Raw genomic sequence first — 21,195 nt, 5'->3', positions numbered from 1 at the left:
GTTCCTTACGATTCTTAGTATCATGGTGAAGTGCTAGTGGTACCAGCAGAGGTTGGCTGTGTCATGAGATGTGTCAGTAGGGTGGCTAGAGTTGTGGTGGCAGTAGCTGTTGTTGTGCTGGTGGCTGCGGCTGCACAGACGGAAACAGTTGGAATCAAAATGGGCCATGGTCACGTGCAGAGTTGTCACAATGTTGCTGAGGCAGTCAAGGCTGTCAATTACTCCCAGGTGCTAGGCATTATGCTGCAGCCCAGCGGGGGGGAGGGGGGGGGGGGGGGTAGCAGCAGCCAATGACATAAGTGGCGAGGGAGAGTTCGCGGGAGGGTGGCTGGCAGAATGGTGGCCAGCTGACTGTGACAGTTGGGGTTGAAGTTGGCGCAGTGACAGACAGGGAGACCAGCAACTCCTGTAACCAGTCAGTCTGTCAGTGAGTCTGGCAGTGTCAGTGAACGAGGGATCTTATTGGGGCTGGGAGGCGAGTTAGCCAGATATTGTATAGGAAATGGTCGGAGACCATAAGTGGTTCCATCAGGCTTCGAAGTTGGTGGTAGGAATTGCAAGGGTTGCTGATCCCCACACTGCTCAAGGGAAAGAAGGACCCCAACACACTGCATTTCAGACGATTTATGTTGTATTACGAGACAGTGCCGTTTCTCGTAGCAGTCTCTGGCTTTGGATGATAAGATGATATCATCGACCTCTTATCACATATGTCAACTCGAGCCCGGCTCATCGCCATAACGAACGTGGTGGCATCCTGAGTGATGCCATAGCCAGCAAGGATGGGGTTCACCAATGAAAACCACAGGTGCAGATCCTGTGGATTGAAGGGCAGTAGGTGAGCTGTAGCATGCCGTACAGAGTGGTGGCAGTAGCTGGAGACCTGACATCGAGCCCAGGATAAACGGTGGCAGCGGTATACATAGGGGCCGATGTGGGTGTTGGCATGGGGTACTGGGCCGCTGGTGGTTCCATCACCACAAGTTGTGCGTGCCAGTCAGTGTTGCAGCATTGTCATTCCACAAGGTGCACAATCGGCTCAGCAATTATGTTGTGTGGCACTGGAGTGGCAACCACTCACGAAGTGGCATCTGTTGGACCGGTGGCAGAAGGCGTGGTCGCTTGGATGCACAAGGGGGTGGGAAAACACACGCAAGAGAAATAGCTCATTATCCTAGTGTCTGTAGCACGGAAATGGAAGTTGCTGGTGGGAGGCGTGAGCCAAAAAGCAAGCTAATGGGATGAGGTGGCCAACATGTTGTAATAGAAAATTAAGTTGACTGAGGTTTTTGTTGGGACACCAGTTTAGGAATGTCTCCCTAGCTAACTTACAAAATTATTTACAAAATTGTGAAATAATACATAATGGGTATTGCGCAAAAGGTAATTTCCACACATTGTTGAGAAACAGTACATTTATTAAATGACTGAACTACTACAAAAGAGAAACATGAAACTGTCTTAGAAAGTACAGCTATCAGAGAGAGTCACTAGCCAATGTGGTGGCACCATACAAAGGTGCAGCACGGTAGGAATAGCAGAAACCGAACCTCACCCCAAGTATCACCAGCACAACTCCAAATTTTAGTGATCTGAGGCATTTTAGTGATGTGAGGCACGGAATTAATCATCCCTTGCAGAAGAAATGGTCTGGACAAGATCACAGCCAAAGGCATTTGGTTAGCACACAAACATGCCTATAGTGATGGGTGGATTTCACATAACACTCACTTCGGCATTAACACTTGCCAGTCAAAATGTCTTTTGGTGTGAAACATCGATTTACATGCCAGGCCATGTAGCAGATGTAGACACAGCATGGTTGAGTCTTACAACCTAATGAGAAGCATCTTGAAATGAAGCATGTTGCCGCATGGTGCATCCATTGCGGCATGGGGCTTAAGCCGGTGGTGATGCTCGACATGCTCTGGTAGCCAGCAACCGTAGAAGGCAGGCATCTCGTCACATGGCAGAATTAACACCTTGGGGCAGAAGGAAACACATGAATTAAGAAACTCACTGCCGTAGCAGATGGCGGTAGCGAGCTAGGAATATCCAGACTGCTAAGAGAAGTGTGCAGCGAAAGGCTAAGGTCACCATACATTATTTGCTGTCATTTTTCATCATCCCAGAAGCTTAAGAAAAAAGTACTAAAGACTTACTGTGTACCCAGCAAGCTTTTAGTAGAAGATACATAATGTAATAATTTTTCCTTCTCAGATCACTCTCAAAAAGGTGGGAAAGAAACAGTGGTGTAAGAAATCTTGTTTGTTTTTTATTGACCTGTATCACTCAGTTGCAACCACTCAAACATCTGATAGCTGCTGAATTGAAAGATATTTAACAATGAGTTCATGTCTCCAGCAAAGATCCAGCAACTAATGAAGCCTGTGAATATACAAAATACTGTGTGGTTGAGGGCAGTTTCATGTCTGTCAGACTTTCCGCCCTATTGAACAGGGTCGTATAGAACATGGAAGATGTTTCTGCTTACACTATCCTGAAAAACCAGTTTTAGCAGAGCATGCGTTGGAAAATGGACACCAAATTGCATTTGACAATACTTCTGTTATTAAACGGACCAATGGATTGGCATAGAGTAGTACATGTAGCAATAGAAATCAAAATATCGGATAACATTCTCAAGACAGTGGATTGCATCTGAGTATGGCCTGGGATACTGTGATTGGGGTGTTGAAACAGGAGCCGGCGTTGCACCATGAAAACATTGCCACATATGGTGCAGGACCAGGCACCTATCGCATCACTGACGGTGGCACGGCTGTTTAAATATGGCAGCAGAATTCAGATGACAGACAGCCTATTGACAGTGGCAGATGAGATCTCCGCTGAAAGCTCGTGGGCAGTTAACCACTTGGTGCAGCTTGAAACCTGGGAAGATTTTATTAAAGGACTGCTTGACAATATTTTACCTTTTAGTTAAAATTTTGTGATTAGTGTATAATTAGCAATATTATGAAAAGTATAGTTGCAACTCACCATATAGTGGAGATGCTGAGTCGCAGATAGACACAACTAAAAGACTGTCACAAAATTAGGTTCGGCCAACAAGGCCTTTGTCAAAAATAGATGACACACACACACACACACACACACACACACACACACACACACACGCGCGCGCGCGCGCACTTGCTGTTGTGGCAGGCGAAGCCAGCCTCAAAGGTATGGTGGAGCCATTCCACCATGCCGATTGTAGCTGGATGGCGCAAACGATGCTCACACACACACATGACCACAATCTCTGGCAGCTGAATCCAACTACAAGCAGCAGCAGCAGCAGTAGTGCATAATGGGAGAGGCAACTGGGTGGGGATAAGGAGGAGACTAGGGTGGGGCAGGGAGGGGGAGGGATGGCAGGCTAGGGGTAGGGGATGGTGAAATGTTGCTTGGGAGCATGTAGGGACGAGGTGGAGAGACGGTAGGGCAGCTAGATGCAGTTGGGAGGTTAGACGGAGGACAGGGAGAGAGGGGAAGGGATAGCAGAGACGGAGAGAAGAAAAAAGCCTGGGTGTGTTGGTGGAATAGAGGGCTGTTTAGTGCTGGAATGGGAACAGGGAAGGGGCTAGATGGGTGGGGACAATACTAACGGAGGTTGGTCAGGAGGGCTACGGCAATGTAGGATGTATTGCAGGGAGAGTTCCCACTTGAGGAGTTTAGAAAAGCTGGTGTTGGTGGGAAGGATCCGTATGACACAGGCTGTGAAACAGTCATTAAAATGAAGAATGTTGTGTTGGGTGGCATGCTCAGCAATGGGGTAGTCCAGTTGCTTCTTGGCCACAGTTTGTCAGTGACCATTCATGCAGACAGAGAGCTTGTTGGTTGTCATGCCCACATAGAACGCAGCACAGTGGTTGCAGCTTAGCTTGTAGATCACATTACTGGTTTCACAGGTAGCCCTGCCTTTGTTGGGATAGGTGATGTTTGTGACCAGAGGAGGATGTATGGACAGGTCTTGCATCTAGGTTTATCACAGGGATACGAGCCATGAGGTAAGGGGTTGGGAGCAGGGGTTGTATAGGGATGGATGAGTTACATTGTTGCATTCCATCCTGGATTTACCATTGTTTCTATCATTTCAAATATAAATAGTGTAGACAACTAGCATAAAAATAGTCTATTGATTGACCTGAAATAAACAGAACCGAGAATAAAGGTGATGAATGGAGTAACAAAATTATCTTAAAAGTGGGTACTCCTAATCGTAATATAAAGCAGCTGAGTTTTATTTCTTTTTGTGTTGAATTTGTTAGGTAATACATTTATTTAATTTTGTAAATAATACATTAATGAAACTTCCTGGCAGATTAAAACTGTGTGCCGGACCGAGACTCGAACTCGGGAGTTCGAGTCTCGGTCCAGTGCACAGTTTTAATCTGCCAGGAAGTTTCATATCAGCGCACACTCTGCTGTAGAGTGAAAATTTCATTCTATTAATACATTAATGTTTTGTGAACTGTTTCAGATGATCCACACATTACATAACTTCGCAGAAATTTTGGAACAGCATCAGCATGTTAGCTCTCTCAATCTGACATGTGAAGATTTACGTGCTCAGTGCAAGACTGTTGAAGAGGAATACATAAGTAAAAGAGACTCTCAGGTTTGGCAGTTAAATTCATCATTAATGAAGAATAAGTTTTTACTGTGCCATACATTTCTGCAGTCTCATACCATTTATCCTATTGAAATTAAATTTCTGTTTTCCACCTTATGTAAAATTATTAAATTATTTTTTTATTCCTATACATTTTGAAGCAGATGTTCTTTTGATTTAGTTGTACTTTTCTTTTGCTCTCTTTCTTTCTTGTAATCCTTGTTCACTGGATTTTGTTTCAGTATCAAGGTGTTTAGTTCAGTCTCATCCATTTCACTCTTTTGTTGCTTCTTATTACATTATTTACTGTGTGCCATAAATCTGTTATTTGCATCCTTATCTAAAAGCAAGGAACAAAGTATATTGTCAAATTTCTTCCATACTCTTAAATGTCAGTACTTAGAAACAGGAAACTATGCCTATTGTCCCATTCCCTACGTTCATAGAAAATTCTGCACTTTTGTATACTTTTTGTAAATAAACTGTTCTGTAACTGTCAGTGACCTTAAAAAACTTTAATTTGCCTCTTTCAGTGTGACAATTTCTTTGTTTTTATCACAGTAATATGCATCTCTTTCACATGCATTCCTGAGAACTCGTCCAATCCGTACAATAGCTGTTTCAATAGTTCAGGCTAATAATGATAATCGCATGTTAATGGGTGCTATAACTGTTTGTTTAGATGTGTTACATACAATATGATTAAATTGTCTGTGGCACAAACTATCATATTTTCTACAGTTATATTTAGCCTATAGAGGAAAGTCTTCCTGTTGCAATAAAAGGTGAATTTAAGAAAAATTGTTTCAGGGTGAGGCAGCTTATGAACAGCTTGATTCACTGTCTAAAGACGTGGAGGAATGTGCCAAGGATTTATCAATGGCCAGGGGCGAATGGTGGGAAGTTCTCATACAATACGTTATTGTAGAAGGGCATGAAGATGAGTTTGTTAGTCGTGTGAGGAATGATCTTGTTGATAAAATGACCAAATTTGAAGCAAAATCAGTGCTGGAAAGGTAAAATGGATATCCTCTCTGCATGATAAGATTTTTTTTAATTACTTCTCTGATAGTCTGCAGTTTCGTTATATGTGTCTACAGATTTTATGAGATAGGTTTGGAAAACATACTCAGATACTAGCCATTCCTAATAAGCAGTTTCTTCTATGAGAGAGAGAGAGAGAGAGAAGGAAGGCCTTCGTTCACAGTAGACCACACACACACACACACACACACACACACACACACACACACAAATGCAGGTGTGGCATTCCAGCCGCATTTCACTCCAACACACCATATGTGCAAAATTATGAATGTTCCGGAATTTTTGAACAGACCTCGTATGGTGACGTTATGTCCAAACAGGACCAACATACTGATATTCTTTTCTTGGGCTGCCAAAGGACGAACATCAGCAGACAGCCATCGGAATGGAAGACTATGTATGGGGCAACATGGCTGTCAAAAAATGCTGTTGTGGCATGGTGCTGGTTGCAGTTCGACACGGCGCTTCTGTATCACAAATGTTGTAACGCAGAAGTTATGCCAATTCAAGTGGGAGACACTCAAGCATGTGCCGTCCTGTCCCGATCTCTCGCCACGCGATTATCTGTCCTTTGGTCCCTTAAAAAGGCCTTGAAGAGTTGAAGATTCGTGTCAGCTGAGGATGTGCATCAAGCAGTTACGGACTTCATCATGCAGCAGGACATGGTATTTTACCAAACAGGTATCTTCAACTTGGTGGATTGCTCACAGGAATTTTGCCGTATTGGCATAACAATTCTAGACCGTATGGCCTTTGAACAGAAACTTTTTGAGCACCCCTTATACTGTGATCAGCTCTGTACAGCACATAATTGCAACAAAGTAAAACAAAATTACGTACATTTTTGAGTGTTTAAAGTTTATCTGTTACATTAATAAGTTGCATTATGTGGATCCTGTGAAGAAGCATCTCTTGGGATGTGTAAAGAAGACAAAGCTATACATTTTATTTGAGTGGAATACAATTTAATCACTAAACATTATAAAAAATTATTATGTTACACTGCTAATGATATGTAAATAAATATAAAACAACAATTTTAAATTTTGTGCCATGATCAACTTCAGCAGGCTAGGAGGAACTGTCCCACAGAAATTTACATGAGTCAATCTGAAAACTTTGCCACATTAGGTGCTTAGTGAGCTCTGGCATGAATGGAAGTATGCAAAGTAAATTCTCATACAGCCGAAATTGTGTACTTCAAATCTAACTTAGCTAAGGCACCTTATTAATTCTAAGATATGAGCTTCATTAAAATAGTTGAATCATCCACAAAGAGAACAAAGGTGAACTGCGAAATCACACTGATTCGGATACAGGAAATAGCAGTTAACAATATTTTGATATTTCTGTTTTCTGTAATATGATTGATGAGTTAGAAAATGGTACATTCTGTCAAGAGAACTTTCCAAAACATGAGTTAAGGATAACTAAGTATGTTATTATGTGATAAATGTGTGATTGTTCATGCATGCGTATCTTTCCAGTACCTATAATTTTGTTGAGCTATTAATATTCTGCAGAAGCTGTTGGTATTCGTAGTTAATTATATCCATAATTTCTGTGGCAGAGTGTGGACTGTACTTACAGTGTAACTGAACCACACTATCTGCTATAAATAAAAGCAGTTTGTAAGCTATAGATCAGATAAATACTGATATTTTTGGAGCTCTTAACCTCATTAGAACACAAGAAACATAGAAGTGTAACCTTTATTATTATTATTATTATTATTATTATTATTATTATTATTAAATTCATGAAAACACTCTGAATGCGTACAAAATAGTAATTGTAGTAATCTCATTTCACCTTTTGTTACAGGCTGAAGACATTAAAAAGCATTGAATATCAACTGTGCAGATGGGATGAAGAACTAAATGATCTTAGGAAGAATTGTCTTAAGAGGCTAGAATCACTGAAAGTATCTCCAGTACCAAAACTGGTGAATGAAAGTGTTGAATGTCATTTACGCAGTTATTCAGCCAACAAGAAGAAGTAAGTTATAAATGCACAGATAAGTATATGAAAATATAGAAAGTGTTGGCCTGTTGATAGACACAATAAAAACCACACAAACACACACACAAATTTCAAGCTTTCGCAACCCAAGGTTGCTTCATCGGGAAAAAAGGAAGGAGAGGGAAAGACGAAAGGATGTGAGTTTTAACAGAGAGGGTAAGGAGTCATTCCAATCCCGGGAGCGGAAAGACTTACCTTAGGCGGAAAAAAGGACAGGTATACACTCGCGCGTGATGCCAGACACCCAACCTCCACGTAGTCTCTCTGCCTTGAGAGATGTAGATGCATTATGACCCACCAGTCCCTCCACAGTGATGGCAGACCCCACGTTTGTTACATTGTGAGGTTCCTTGGCAGCAGAGCCCGTGGGTAAAATGGGTGACACCTGCCAGTGCCGCACCCCAAGGCACCAGCCTGAAGATGGCTGACTGTGGCTAAAAAGAAGGTTGCTTCAGCTGTTAGTGAAGTTCAGTCAGCCCCTACTGCATCCGCATGCATCAAGCATACATCCTATCCATCCTAGTATTACTCACTTAAGAAGTATTAACTATAAAAGCACACACAGAAAGCTAAATATGCAACTTGCTTCTGTCCTGAAGTATCAGCGACAGGGCTGACTCCTTACTGAGCTTTATAGCTCACCTTAAAAAAAATGACAATTGTGCAACAGACTGCACCAATCTATGCTTTACATTGACTAAAACCCCGAGTTACACTCCTTAAATACAAAATCAAACATGGAATTTAAGACTTAAACTATGGGAAAACGCAGAAAAAGCTAAATATGTAACTTGCTGCTCTGCTAGTGTGTTACAAGTGACAGCTGTATGTAATAAAAGATGACAAATCAAGGCTTACATATGTTCAATATGAATATAGACAGAATATAAAGTTTATGTTGTGACACAGAGAAACAATGTCAAATGATAAAAAAAAAGTAAAAGTCATATATTTAAAAACAAAGATGATGTGACTTACCATACAAAAGCGCTGGCAGGTCGATAGAAACACAAACAAACACATACATACACACAAAATTCTAGCTTTCGCAACCAATGGTTGCTTCGTCAGGAAAGAGGGAAGGAGAGGGAAAGACGAAAGGATGTAGGTTTTAAGGGAGAGGGTAAGGAGTCATTCCAATCCCGGGAGTGGAAAGACTTACCTTAGGGGGAAAAAAGGACAGGTATACACTCGCACACACACACATATCCATCCGCACATACACAGACACAAGCAGACATTTGTAAAGGCAAAGAGTTTGGGCAGAGATGTCAGTCGAGGCGGAAGTACAGAGGCAAAGATGTTGTTGAAAGACAGGTGAGGTATGAGCGGCGGCAACTTGAAATTAGCGGAGGTTGAGGCCTGGCGGATAACGAGAAGAGAGGATATACTGCAGGGCAAGTTCCCATCTCCGGATTTCTGACAGGTTGGTGTTAGTGGGAAGTATCCACATAACCTGGACAGTGTAACACTGTGCCAAGATGTGCTGGCCGTGCACCAAGGCATGTTTAGCCACAGGGTGATCCTCATTACCAAAAAACACTGTCTGCCTATGTCCATTCATGCGAATGGACAGTTTGTTGCTGGTCATTCCCACATAGAAAGCTTCACAGTGTAGGCAGGTCAGTTGGTAAATCACGTGGGTGCTTTCACACGTGACTCCGCCTTTGATCGTGTACACCTTCCGGGTTACAGGACTGGAGTAGGTGGTGGTGGGAGGGTGCATTGGACAGGTTTTACACCGGGGACGGTTACAAGGGTAGGAGCCAGAGGGTAAGGAAGGTGGTTTGGGGATTTCATAGGGATGAACTAAGAGGTTACGAAGGTTAGGTGGACGGCGGAAAGACACTCTTGGTGGAGTGGGGAGGATTTCATGAAGGATGGATCTCATTTCAGGGCAGGATTTGAGAAAGTCGTATCCCTGCTGGAGAGCCACATTCAGAGTCTGATCCAATCCCGGAAAGTATCCTGTCACAAGTGGGGCACTTTTGTGGTTCTTCTGTGGGAGGTTCTGGGTTTGAGGGGATGAGCAAGTGGCTCTGGTTATTTGCTTCTGTACCAGGTCGGGAGGGTAGTTGCGGGATGTGAAAGCTGTTTTCAGGTTGTTGGTGTAATGGTTTAGGGATTCTGGACTGTAGCAGATTCGTTTGCCACGAAGACCTAGGCTGTAGGGAAGGGACTGTTTGATGTGGAATGGGTGGCAGCTGTCATAATGGAGGTACTGTTGCTTGTTGGTGGGTTTGATGTGGACGGACGTGTGAAGCTGGCCATTGGACAGATGGAGGTCAACGTCAAGGAAAGTGGCAAGGGATTTGGAGTTGGACCAGGTGAATGTGATGGAACCAAAGGAGTTGAGGTTGGAGAGGAAATTCTGGAGTTCTTCTTCACTGTGAGTCCAGATCATGAAGATGTCATCAATAAATCTGTACCAAACTTTGGGTTGGCAGACTTGGGTAACCAAGAAGGCTTCCTCTAAGCGACCCATGAATAGGTTGGCGTACAAGGGGGCCATCCTGGTACCCATGGCTATTCCCTTTAATTGTTGGTATGTCTGGCCTTCAAAAGTGAAGAAGTTGTGGGTCAGGATGAAGCTGGCTAAGGTAATGAGGAAAGAGGTTTTAGGTAGGGTGGCAGGTGATCAGCGTGAAAGGAAGTGCTCCATCACAGCGAGGCCCTGGATGTGCGGAATATTTGTATATAAGGAAGTGGCATCAATGGTTACAAGGATGGTTTCCGGGGGTAATAGATTGGGTAAGGATTCCAGGCGTTCGAGAAAGTGGTTGGTGTCTTTGATGAAGGATGGGAGACTGCATGTAATGGGTTGAAGGTGTTGATCTACGTAGGCAGAGATACATTCTGTGGGGGCTTGGTAACCAGCTACAATGGGGCGGCCGGGATGATTGGGTTTGTGAATTTTAGGAAGAAGGTAGAAGGTAGGGGTGCGGGATGTCGGTGGTGTCAGGAGGTTGATGGAGTCAGGTGAAAGGTTTTGTAGGAGGCCTAAGGTTCTGAGGATTCCTTGAAGCTCCGCCTGGACCTCAGGAATGGGTTTACCTTGGCAAACTTTGTATGTGGTGTTGTCTGAAAGCTGACGCAATCCCTCAGCCACATACTCCCGACGACCAAGTACCACGGTCGTGGAACCCTTGTCCGCCGGAAGAATGACGATGGATCGGTCAGCCTTCAGATCACGGATAGCTTGGGCTTCAGCAGTGGTGATGTTGGGAGTAGGATTAAGGTTTTTTAAGAAGGATTGAGAAGCAAGGCTGGAAGTCAGAAATTCCTGGAAGGTTTGGAGAGGTTGATCTTGAGGAAGAGGAGGTGGGTCCCACTGTGACAGAGGACGGAACTGTTCCAGGCAGGGTTCAATTTGGATAGTGTCTTGGGGAGTTGGATCATTAGGAGTAGGATTAGGATCATTTTTCTTTGTGGCAAGGTGATATTTCCGGCAGAGAGTACGAGTGTAGAACAGTAAATCTTTGATGAGGGCTGTTTGGTTGAATCTGGGAGTGGGGCTGAAGGTGAGGCCTTTGGATAGGACAGAGGTTTCGGATTGGGAGACCCTCGTCAAAGATTTACTGTCCTACACTCGTACTCTCTGCTGGAAATATCACTTTGCCACGAAGAAAATGATCCTAATCCTACTCCCAATGATCCAACTCCCCAAGACACTATCCAAATAGAAACCCTGCCTGGAACAGTTCTGTCCTCCGTCACAGCGGGACCCACCTCCTCTTCCTCAAGATCAACCTCTCCAAACCTTCCAGGAATTTCTGACTTCCAGCCTTGCTTCTCAATCCTTCTTAAAAAACCTTAATCCTACTCCCAACATCACCACTGCTGAAGCCCAAGCTATCCGTGATCTGAAGGCTGACCGATCCATCGTCATTCTTCCGGCGGACAAGGGTTCCATGACCGTAGTACTTGATCGTCGGGAGTATGTGGCTGAGGGACTGCGTCAGCTTTCAGACAACACCACATACATAGTTTGCCAAGGTAATCCCATTCTGAGGTCCAGGTGGAGCTTCAAGGAATCCTCAGAACCTTAGGCCCCCTACAAAACCTTTCACCTGACTCCATCAACCTCCTGACCCCACCGACACCCTGCACCCCTACCTTCTACCTTCTTCCTAAAATTCACAAACCCAATCATCCCGGCCGCCCCATTGTAGCTGGTTACCAAGCCCCCACAGAAAGTATCTCTGCCTACGTAGATCAACACCTTCAACCCACTACATGCAGTCTCCCATCCTTCATCAAAGACACCAACCACTTTCTCGAATGCCTGGAATCCTTACCCAATCTAATACCCCCGGAAACCATCCTTGTAACCATTGATGCCACTTCCTTATACACAAATATTCCGCACATCCAGGGCCTCGCTGCGATGGAGCACTTCCTTTCACGCCGATCACCTGCCACCCTACCTAAAACCTCATTCCTCATTACCTTAGCCAGCTTCATCCTGACCCACAACTTCTTCACTTTTGAAGGCCAGACATACCAACAATTAAAGGGAATAGCCATGGGTACCAGGATGGCCCCCTCGTACGCCAACCTGTTCATGGGTCGCTTAGAGGAAGCCTTCTTGGTTACCCAGGCCTGCCAACCCAAAGTTTGGTACAGATTTACTGATGACATCTTCATGATCTGGACTCACAGTGAAGAAGAACTCCAGAATTTCCTCTCCAACCTCAACTTCTTTGGTTCCATCACATTCACCTGGTCCTACTCCAAATCACATGCCACTTTCCTTGACGTTGGCCTCCATCTGTCCAGTGGCCAGCTTCACACGTCTGTCCACATCAAACCCACCAACAAGCAACAGTACCTCCATTATGACAGCTAGCAGGGATACGACTTCCTCAAATCCTGCCCTGAAATGAGATCCATCCTTCATGAAATCCTCCCCACTCCACCAAGAGTGTCTTTCCGCCGTCCACCTAACCTTCGTAACCTCTTAGTTCATCCCTATGAAACCCCAAACCACCTTCCTTACCCTCTGGCTCCTACCCTTGTAACCGTCCCCGGTGTAAAACCTGTCCAATGCACCCTCCCACCACCACCTACTCCAGTCCTGTAACCCGGAAGGTGTACACGATCAAAGGCGGAGTCACGTGTGAAAGCACCCACGTGATTTACCAACTGACCTGCCTACACTGTGAAGCTTTCTATGTGGGAATGACCAGCAACAAACTGTCCATTCGCATGAATGGACACAGGCAGACAGTGTTTGTTGGTAATGAGGATCACCCTGTGGCTAAACATGCCTTGGTGCACGGCCAGCACATCTTGGCACAGTGTTACACCGTCCTGGTTATCTGGATACTTCCCACTAACACCAACCTGTCAGAAATCCGGAGATGGGAACTTGCCCTGCAGTATATCCTCTCTTCTCGTTATCCGCCAGGCCTCAACCTCCGCTAATTTCAAGTTGCCGCCGCTCATACCTCACCTGTCTTTCAACAACATCTTTGCCTCTGTACTTCCGCCTCGACTGACATCTCTGCCCAAACTCTTTGCCTTTACAAATGTCTGCTTGTGTCTGTGTATGTGCGGATGGATATGTGTGTGTGTGTGTGTGTGTGTGTGTGTGTGTGTGTGTGTGCGTGCGCGCGCGAATGTATACCTGTCCTTTTTTCCCCCTAAGGTAAGTCTTTCCGCTCCCGGGATTGGAATGACTCCTTACCCTCTCCCTTAAAACCCACATCCTTTCGTCTTTCCCTCCCCTTCCCTCTTTCCTGACGAAGCAACCATTGGTTGCGAAAGCTAGAATTTTGTGTGTATGTATGTGTTTGTTTGTGTTTCTATCGACCTGCCAGCACTTTTGTATGGTAAGTCACATCATCTTTGTTTTTAAATATATTTTTCCCGCATGGAATGTTTCCCTCTATTATATTCATAAAAGTAAAAGTCAGATAGATTTAAAAATTTATGTGCCCAATAACATTGTGAGAAAAATTGGCTTGTCAAGATTATAAAAACTGTACAGTTCAATACATTAAAAGTATCGGAATGCGTTATCTCTAGTAAGATTCACTTCCTGGCATGTTTGAAAATGCCATATTGCATGTTTTATTAATAAAAGACTGAAAATAATTTTTATACTTAATGAAAGCATAAAAAAAATTGTTGCTGTCGATGCATCATCTAATTAGAGTGTAAAGTTACATCCCATAGTGTGTGGAAGTTAAAGCACCAGGGAACTGTGGAATGGAGTGCATTAGCTTTGCTTGGACCTATCATGGACATGCTTACATGAGCATGTTTACAAACATCTATACATAGCTATGAATTCTTGGAGTAACTTTAAAAGAAATTTATGAGTAACGAGATGGCAGACATCTTATCATTTCCTTCATTCATCTCATCCTGCAATAGATCATTTTTCATAGTTCCTTCAGTTGGCAGTGTTGCTAGTTGTCGAGTATGACCAATGTGTAGTAATTTCATCCTCCTCATATTCACTGGAATTTTCATTCTGTACATCACTTGATATTTTCATCTGGCTTCTCATCACTGTCACTAAAATTTTATCTTCATCCTCATCTTTTTTGCTCCTTAACCCATCTCATTCTTTTGTTCTTTCATATCTGCTTTTGTTCCGTTCACCACTCTCCTGATATTTCAAAAATGCTGCCTCCATATCAAGTAGTTCACTTTTCCATTTTTTGCACAACTTTCTTTCATGGTAGTAAATCTTCAGTCCTTTTCATTATAGCATTCAGATCTTTTACTTATACTTCACCTCTTGCCTTATTTCTTGTTCACATATCGTATCATCCCGTTTATAAACCACAAATATAAGAACTTCCTCTTCTGTTTGTGCACTCCTCACCTTCCCCATTTGTAAACACTTCCACTTTATTTTCCTTCAAACTTTTCCATATTTCAGTTAATTCTATGATACATTCATTTGTGACCTTTGTCTCTTCCGTTTCATTGCAATCCTTGTGCAGTCTCACTTTGGGGCACAGCAGCCAAAGACTTCTTTTGTGTGTGTGTGTGTGTGTGTGTGTGTGTGTGTGTGTGTGTGTGTGTGTGTGCGTGTGCGCGCGCATGTATTTTGTCTATTTTCAACGAAGGCATTGTTGGCCGAAAGCTCACATTCTGATGGTCTTTTTGTTGTGTCTATCTGCGACTCTGCATCTTGTTATATGGTGAGTACCAACTATCCTTTTCATAATATTGTTAAGATGTGAAATTCTGTTCAGTGACTTGTGTGTTACTTTGCTACACATAACTTCAATAACAGCAGAAATTATATTTTAATATTGAAGATAACTACTCAGTGGTAATGTGCAGCCATAATATTCTCTCTTTCACATTCCACAAAGTCCAAAGCTAAAGTACAAGTTCCCCTTTTGCTTGCAAAGCTGTCTACAGTATGTAACTTGTACTAATGCTTAACTTTAGAATTACACTGACTATAATTAGTTCTAAGTCTCTCTGTAAATTACTAATCAATCATGTTTCCCTAATACCACAATCCTATATTACACCATAATGAGGAAGCGGAAGAGCTTGGATAAACAATACAAAGATTAACTGTTCCATTTAATGAACAAAATACAAAATATTGACTAACTGTCTTTTCTTAATCACATCTGCTCCACTGCAAGAACCAACAACAGTATTACATTTTGTGAAGTGAGTGATAGAAGTGTACCTTATATTCACAGCTTTTATTTCTAAATGTGAAGTCAACCAAAAACTTTTATTCTTGTCATGTACACAAGAACAAGTTCTGAAATTCACAACTGTCTTAACTAACTAATTGCAACAACTTTGTGATAGACATTCTCCTGATTTTAAGTCAACCATGAAAAATATATTCTTGGGTCTCTGGATGAGACAGTTAGTATGCTAATTTGCTGGTAATCGAAAGCTGATCATGGATTTTCATTCTTTCCCATTGAGTGTTTTCCATGCTGATCAAGTTGTTGCCTGTTGCTTCAGAAGACAGTTTTTATACTCTGTACTCTTTTTACACAGCTATTAAAAGTACATGGCACATTACCTGTAGTTGTGATGTGTGCATGTTCCACTCTCTCTGTTTCTCTTTCTCTTCATTACAGCAATTATTTTCCTCCCGTATATCACACTTAATAGGAATGCTTAAATGTAGGTAGGTGAAGTGGAAATATTTCCAGTTACTATCTGACAGATAACATAATGATGTCTGATGCACTGTAACAGCATTTATTACTTTTAATACACTTTCAGAGGTACGTTACAAAATTATTGTAGAGAAAAATTGTAGTTTGAAACAAATCCTTTTTGGCAAACTAAATCGCTACTGACGATTTCTTCTACAGATGAATAATTGCACCATACATACTGTAGTTCTTCTGAGACTGTAGGTGACTTTTTACCAGTTATATTCCATGCTACTGTTGCTTTAATTGGATTGATCAGTAAGATTCTTTGCCTACTGTCCATTTATTTCTGCACAATGGATTCACTTATAGTCTTCAATTCTCCATTTTCAGTCACTCACCTCGACCAGTAAAACGTATTCTTGACACCATTGTACAATAGACTATCTGGAATGATCTCTCTGCACTCTCCACAGCTCTCACTTCTCTGACAGTTTACACGTAAATATTTGTGTCAATCACTTACGCTATTTGAAAACATCTGGTTATGGATTGCCCAGAGACTAGCATAACACCAGTCACCTGCTGTTATGGTTATTGCTGTCCCATGAATATGCCCGAAAGATGATGGGATAATACAATTGATGAATATTGGCATAGAGCTGAAGTGACACAAAACAATACAGAAGTAACTGCTCCAGCTGTGACATAAATCAGTCTGAGGCCAGCGACTGTGGTGTAGCCTCTGATTAAGTTTTATATCACCACTTTATCAGGGCGCTAAAATTGACATACCACTTGTTAAAAATTACCAAGTCACTTGTTGATTATAGTGGCCTAATAAGGCAGTCATATAAGACATACTAAGAGTATACCCGTACGTGTCACTTGAGGTCAATTTGACTCTATGCCTGTCTGGATTAGAACCACTGCTGCTGTCAGGGAGGCTGCTCTGTGCACTGAATTGTGCATCTAGTGTGTGCCCAAATCATTTACCACATGGGTCATGTACTGGTCCTGCTGTACTCTATATGCACAGCAAGTAAAATTTCAAACAATGGAAAATCCAGGATGGAATGTGACAATATTAGAGAAGGAAAGTTGCTACTCCTCATATAGCGGAGATACTGAGTCACGATAGGCACAACAGAAAGATTCACACACACGTGTGTGCAAGGTGCATTTGCATATGTGTGTGTGTGTGTGTGTGTGTGTGTGTGTGTGTGTGTGTGTGTGTGCCTATTGCTCACAAACGCCTTAATGGCCAAAGCTATAAGTGTGTGAATCTTTTCGTTGTCCCTATCGCGACTCAACATCTCTGCTATATGGTGAGCTGCAACTTTCCTTCTCTAATATTGTAAGTAAAATTTCCTTATTTACCATCCTTCCCAATGTTACTCTCTTAATGAGCAGCAGCATGTAACACAAATAGTGGAAACAGTAGTAGCTATAATTGAAAAAAGTAAACCGTCAAAGACAAATTACAGACATGTACAATTAAACTGAGTGAATTGGATTAAATGAAGTGTTTGACACAACATTGTCAACACTCAACGAACTTGTCACTTTTTTACACAACCCAGTCCTTGGGATACAATACAGATCAGTTTGCATCTATGATAACATATTCGTATTTGTTGGTTTTGCTAACTCATGATCGTACTGTCAGCTCCCATCCTCCACTAAAGACAGGTGCATAAGTACAACTTACATTCCAAAAACTAATACAGGCCACAAAATGAATATTATAACTGTTCCATTCGTATACTTTTTTGTGGACGTAAGTCACTCACCAGGTTTGGGTGACCCAGTGAATTTCGAGCAATGAATGAATGTGAGAGAAGAGGGAGGGATAGGGGAAGAGAAATGTGATAATACACAGCATGAGTAATGAAGAGAGTGCCACAACTGGATGAGAAATGAAGAATGGAATATATGAAGATGTTAACAGTGTCTTCACATTTTGACAGAAAGAAAAACTGGCCGTATTTCTACGGGGAAAATGTTCGAGGTTGCCAAGATGAAGCACTACAGTTTTTTCCTTAAAAGCATAGATTTAGCTCAGACTGCAGGGCAGCTTTTTGGAAGAGGCGAACAGCAACAACAGGAAGAGATGACAGGTACTCAACCTCTGATGCGAGATACTGGGATGCATGTGTACTGAGGAGCTGACAAAGTAGACATATTGCGCAACAGTCTCACTACTCTTCTGGCCACATCTGTCCCCACTGAGTGTGTGAAGCACTGACACAATCAGATAGACAAGTGTTACAAGTGTAACACCCTCAAGTATTCATGATTAATTCTAACCGTCTGTAGTTTCCACTGCTCGTGCCATGTCGGGTTAACATGTCAATACTGGAGATTTGCCAGAATGAATGTTTGCACAAGTTTACATTTCAAATGTTATTAGAATACATTCCACAACTAATGGAGAAGTAGAGATAAGTGGAAGTCTTCCTGCAGTACTTCCTGCCCAGTTGAAGTGACCACCCAAAGTTACACCACTTCGTGAGAAAGTGCTTTTAACAAGTGATTTTATTCCTACAAGCAACATACTACTGTCTCTTTACTCAGGTAGCTTTCAAATCACTTCAACACAGTCTGATAATTTCAGATGTTACATTGATCTGAGCTGTATAGCAAAGTTAATGAGTTTATGTGCTTTGCTAAAATCTGGCAGAGTCAATACTGTGACTTCGAGGTTGTTTGTGACATATTTCGTGTCATTAGTTACGATAATAAATGCAGAATCTGTACTATGATATTTTGGTGTTGACAAAAACCAGACTAATAATTGTCAGAGAAATTGGATTTGTGTAACTATTCAGTCAGTCAACTATGAAAAATATATTCTGGGGTCTCTGGATTTGACAGTTAGTATGCTAATTTGCTGGAAATCGAAAGCTGATCATGGATTTTCATTCTTTCCCATTGAGTGTTTTCCATGCTGATCAAGTTGTTGCCTGTTGCTTCAGAAGAGAGTTTTATTATTGTGTTTATTTTAATATGCTTTAGGTAGAAAATGTCAGGGTTAGTTCAGTGTTCTGTGATTCTTGTATGTGATAATTCTTTGCAGCATGGGGGGTGACTTGAGCAGAAAAAAAAGTCATACAATGTGTCAACTGGGACCTGAATAATAGTTCCTGATTTAGTCTTTTCTATGGAGATTTTTCGGCAGAATCGTAGGGCTCTTTTCCCTGCTCACAATAAATTGAGCTTGCCTAATTTTGGCGTTTTGAATGTATTGCTTTACCCTATTTTGCAGCTTCCAGTATTCTTCATAGCATTTGATCTTTGAATTTGAATATAACATCTGTGACCAGCATCCCTGTTGTTCATCATTTGCCATAATACAGGTGTCGATCAAGAGTAGGGGTTTTTGTTACTTCTGTTACGTGTATGGGAACACGTTTGTCACAGAGTGTTTAACAGCAAGTTCATGCATTTTGCCATCTATTGTGAGCTCTCTGATTGTTTGATGCAATTGAATTTCTCAACAGTCCACCTTTGGAGCATCACAATCTATATCATCAATGTTTCAGCTAGTTGTGTGATGCAGTTTTAGCTCTGGAAGATGTAAGGCTAGACTACGAACATTACACGATGTAGTGAGAGGCTCAGAGCCAAAGTATGACAGATGTTTTTTACTTCACCATCTTTTTCATTGTAGCTACATTTATAAGAGTGTAAATGTGCCATTAGGGTTGGAATGGAAGAATACTAATGTTTCTAAAATAAACAATTTTCTAAAGTTTATTGTGGGGGAAGTGTCTCTCAACAAGTCTGTTCATCCTCCTATCACTGTGACATACTCATATTGACACTGATGTGCATGTAATTCTGACTAGAAGGAAGTCATCGTGCTGATTTTTAGAGGCTTTTACACAACAAATGCTTCTGGCTCTGTAGACATTTTTGATGAGCATGATTTCTGACCATCTTTCTTCATTGTGGTTCAACATTCTTTGAGACGAGAACGTATGAGCTGGTCACAGCAGGCAGTTTGATAAACTTGCACCTGTGGTGAAGGTCACTGACCCATATTTCTCATAAGCAGTATAACTCATGAACAACCGGAATTTTCTGCATCTGAGGAGGTACCTGCACATGGACACTGAAGGAGAGTACATCACAAAGTTTTAGTTTTCTGAGATTACATACATTTGGTAGTAGAGAGAAATAGGGCTGAGATAGTGATGAGTTTGAAACAGTTTACCCCTTATTCTGAAATGATGATAGCGAGGGAGTAGAAAGTATAAAATGTAACATTGGAATATCGTACAGTTGAGAGCAGTAAGAGGAAAGGGATGATTTGCTGGGCTGATAACCCCAACAAAAAAACAAAAAAAAAAATAAACGTATTAACTACGAGACTGTGATTTGAAGACATAAATAAAGTTAAAAAAAATGCAACGATGATGATTCTTCTTTTCTAATTAGGACCTAACATAACCAAGATGATGTATTTGTAAAGCAGAAAAGGAGAAGTACAGTAACCACTGACCTTTTATTACAGACAAATGAGGGATCGTAAGTCTGTTTCACCTTTGATACTGTTCACAAATCATATCAAAAGTGTCCCCCCCCCCCCACCACACACACACACACACACACACACACACACACACACACACACACACACACTTTTTTAGAGCATTTTTTTTTTTAATTTCTTCAGTAGTGCTTGTAAGAGTTTTACGAATTTTCTGTAAGATTGCTGCCGTTTGTGCATCCTCTGTGGTTAAGAGTACCTTTTTTGTGGAGCATGGCATTTATGTCAGAGTGGACCAGTTCCAATGTACTTGGAACTGTAATCTCATCTTCCTCCAGGGGCTGGACCAGTACTATATGCATTATTGTTAGCCTAGTGGTTTACCATTTCTACCAATGTAAGTATCGGTGGAACACAAAAAAATAGCACTATCACAAAGGACACTACTGTTAACACAAGATCAACTTGTACTAAATAATGACACTCTAGGAAACATCTTTGATATGAGAAAAAAATTTGTGAGCGAAACTAAACACATGTTACAGTATAGCTGTCATTTTCCAAATACTATTTTTCACATCAGAAATAAGATTTTGGCAAAATTCCATGTGAAAAGTCATTTAATGTTATTGAGAATTCATTTGTATTGCCCATATGAATGCTGATGTTATTACAGTTGCCACAGCAGAGGCAGACACTGAAATAGCACTTTCAGTATTCACATGGACTGAGTCTTGATAAATCTTTTAAGAAGTGTGACCTGTAATGATGAAATCAGCTAATATTCCGTATAATATCTTGATTTTCATTGATGCCTATCAAGTGTTGTCTTGGGGTGTTTAAGAGCAGCTGCTTCAGATGTTTGTCACAATATCTGTCTTAGCAGATAGCAATTCATCAGTGTGTAATTTTAA

General features: G+C 41.8%; 1 protein-coding gene across 1 annotated transcript in view; it reads left to right on the top strand.

Moving 5' to 3' along the window:
• LOC126412325 (E3 ubiquitin-protein ligase SHPRH) overlaps positions 1-21,195 on the top strand; it is a 257,671-nt gene that overhangs the window by 170,722 nt on the left and 65,754 nt on the right. Inside the window, exons 13-15 of the mRNA XM_050081845.1 lie at positions 4,487-4,624; positions 5,429-5,634; positions 7,490-7,663. Coding sequence (XP_049937802.1) covers positions 4,487-4,624; positions 5,429-5,634; positions 7,490-7,663 — 518 coding nt within the window. The remainder of the gene's footprint in view (positions 1-4,486; positions 4,625-5,428; positions 5,635-7,489; positions 7,664-21,195) is intronic.

Source organism: Schistocerca serialis, chromosome 7 (genome assembly GCF_023864345.2).
Source record: "Schistocerca serialis cubense isolate TAMUIC-IGC-003099 chromosome 7, iqSchSeri2.2, whole genome shotgun sequence".
Taxonomy (NCBI): Eukaryota; Metazoa; Arthropoda; class Insecta; order Orthoptera; family Acrididae; genus Schistocerca; species Schistocerca serialis.
The sequence above is the reverse complement of the archived record's forward strand: the minus strand, read 5'-3'. Positions and strand labels throughout refer to the sequence as shown.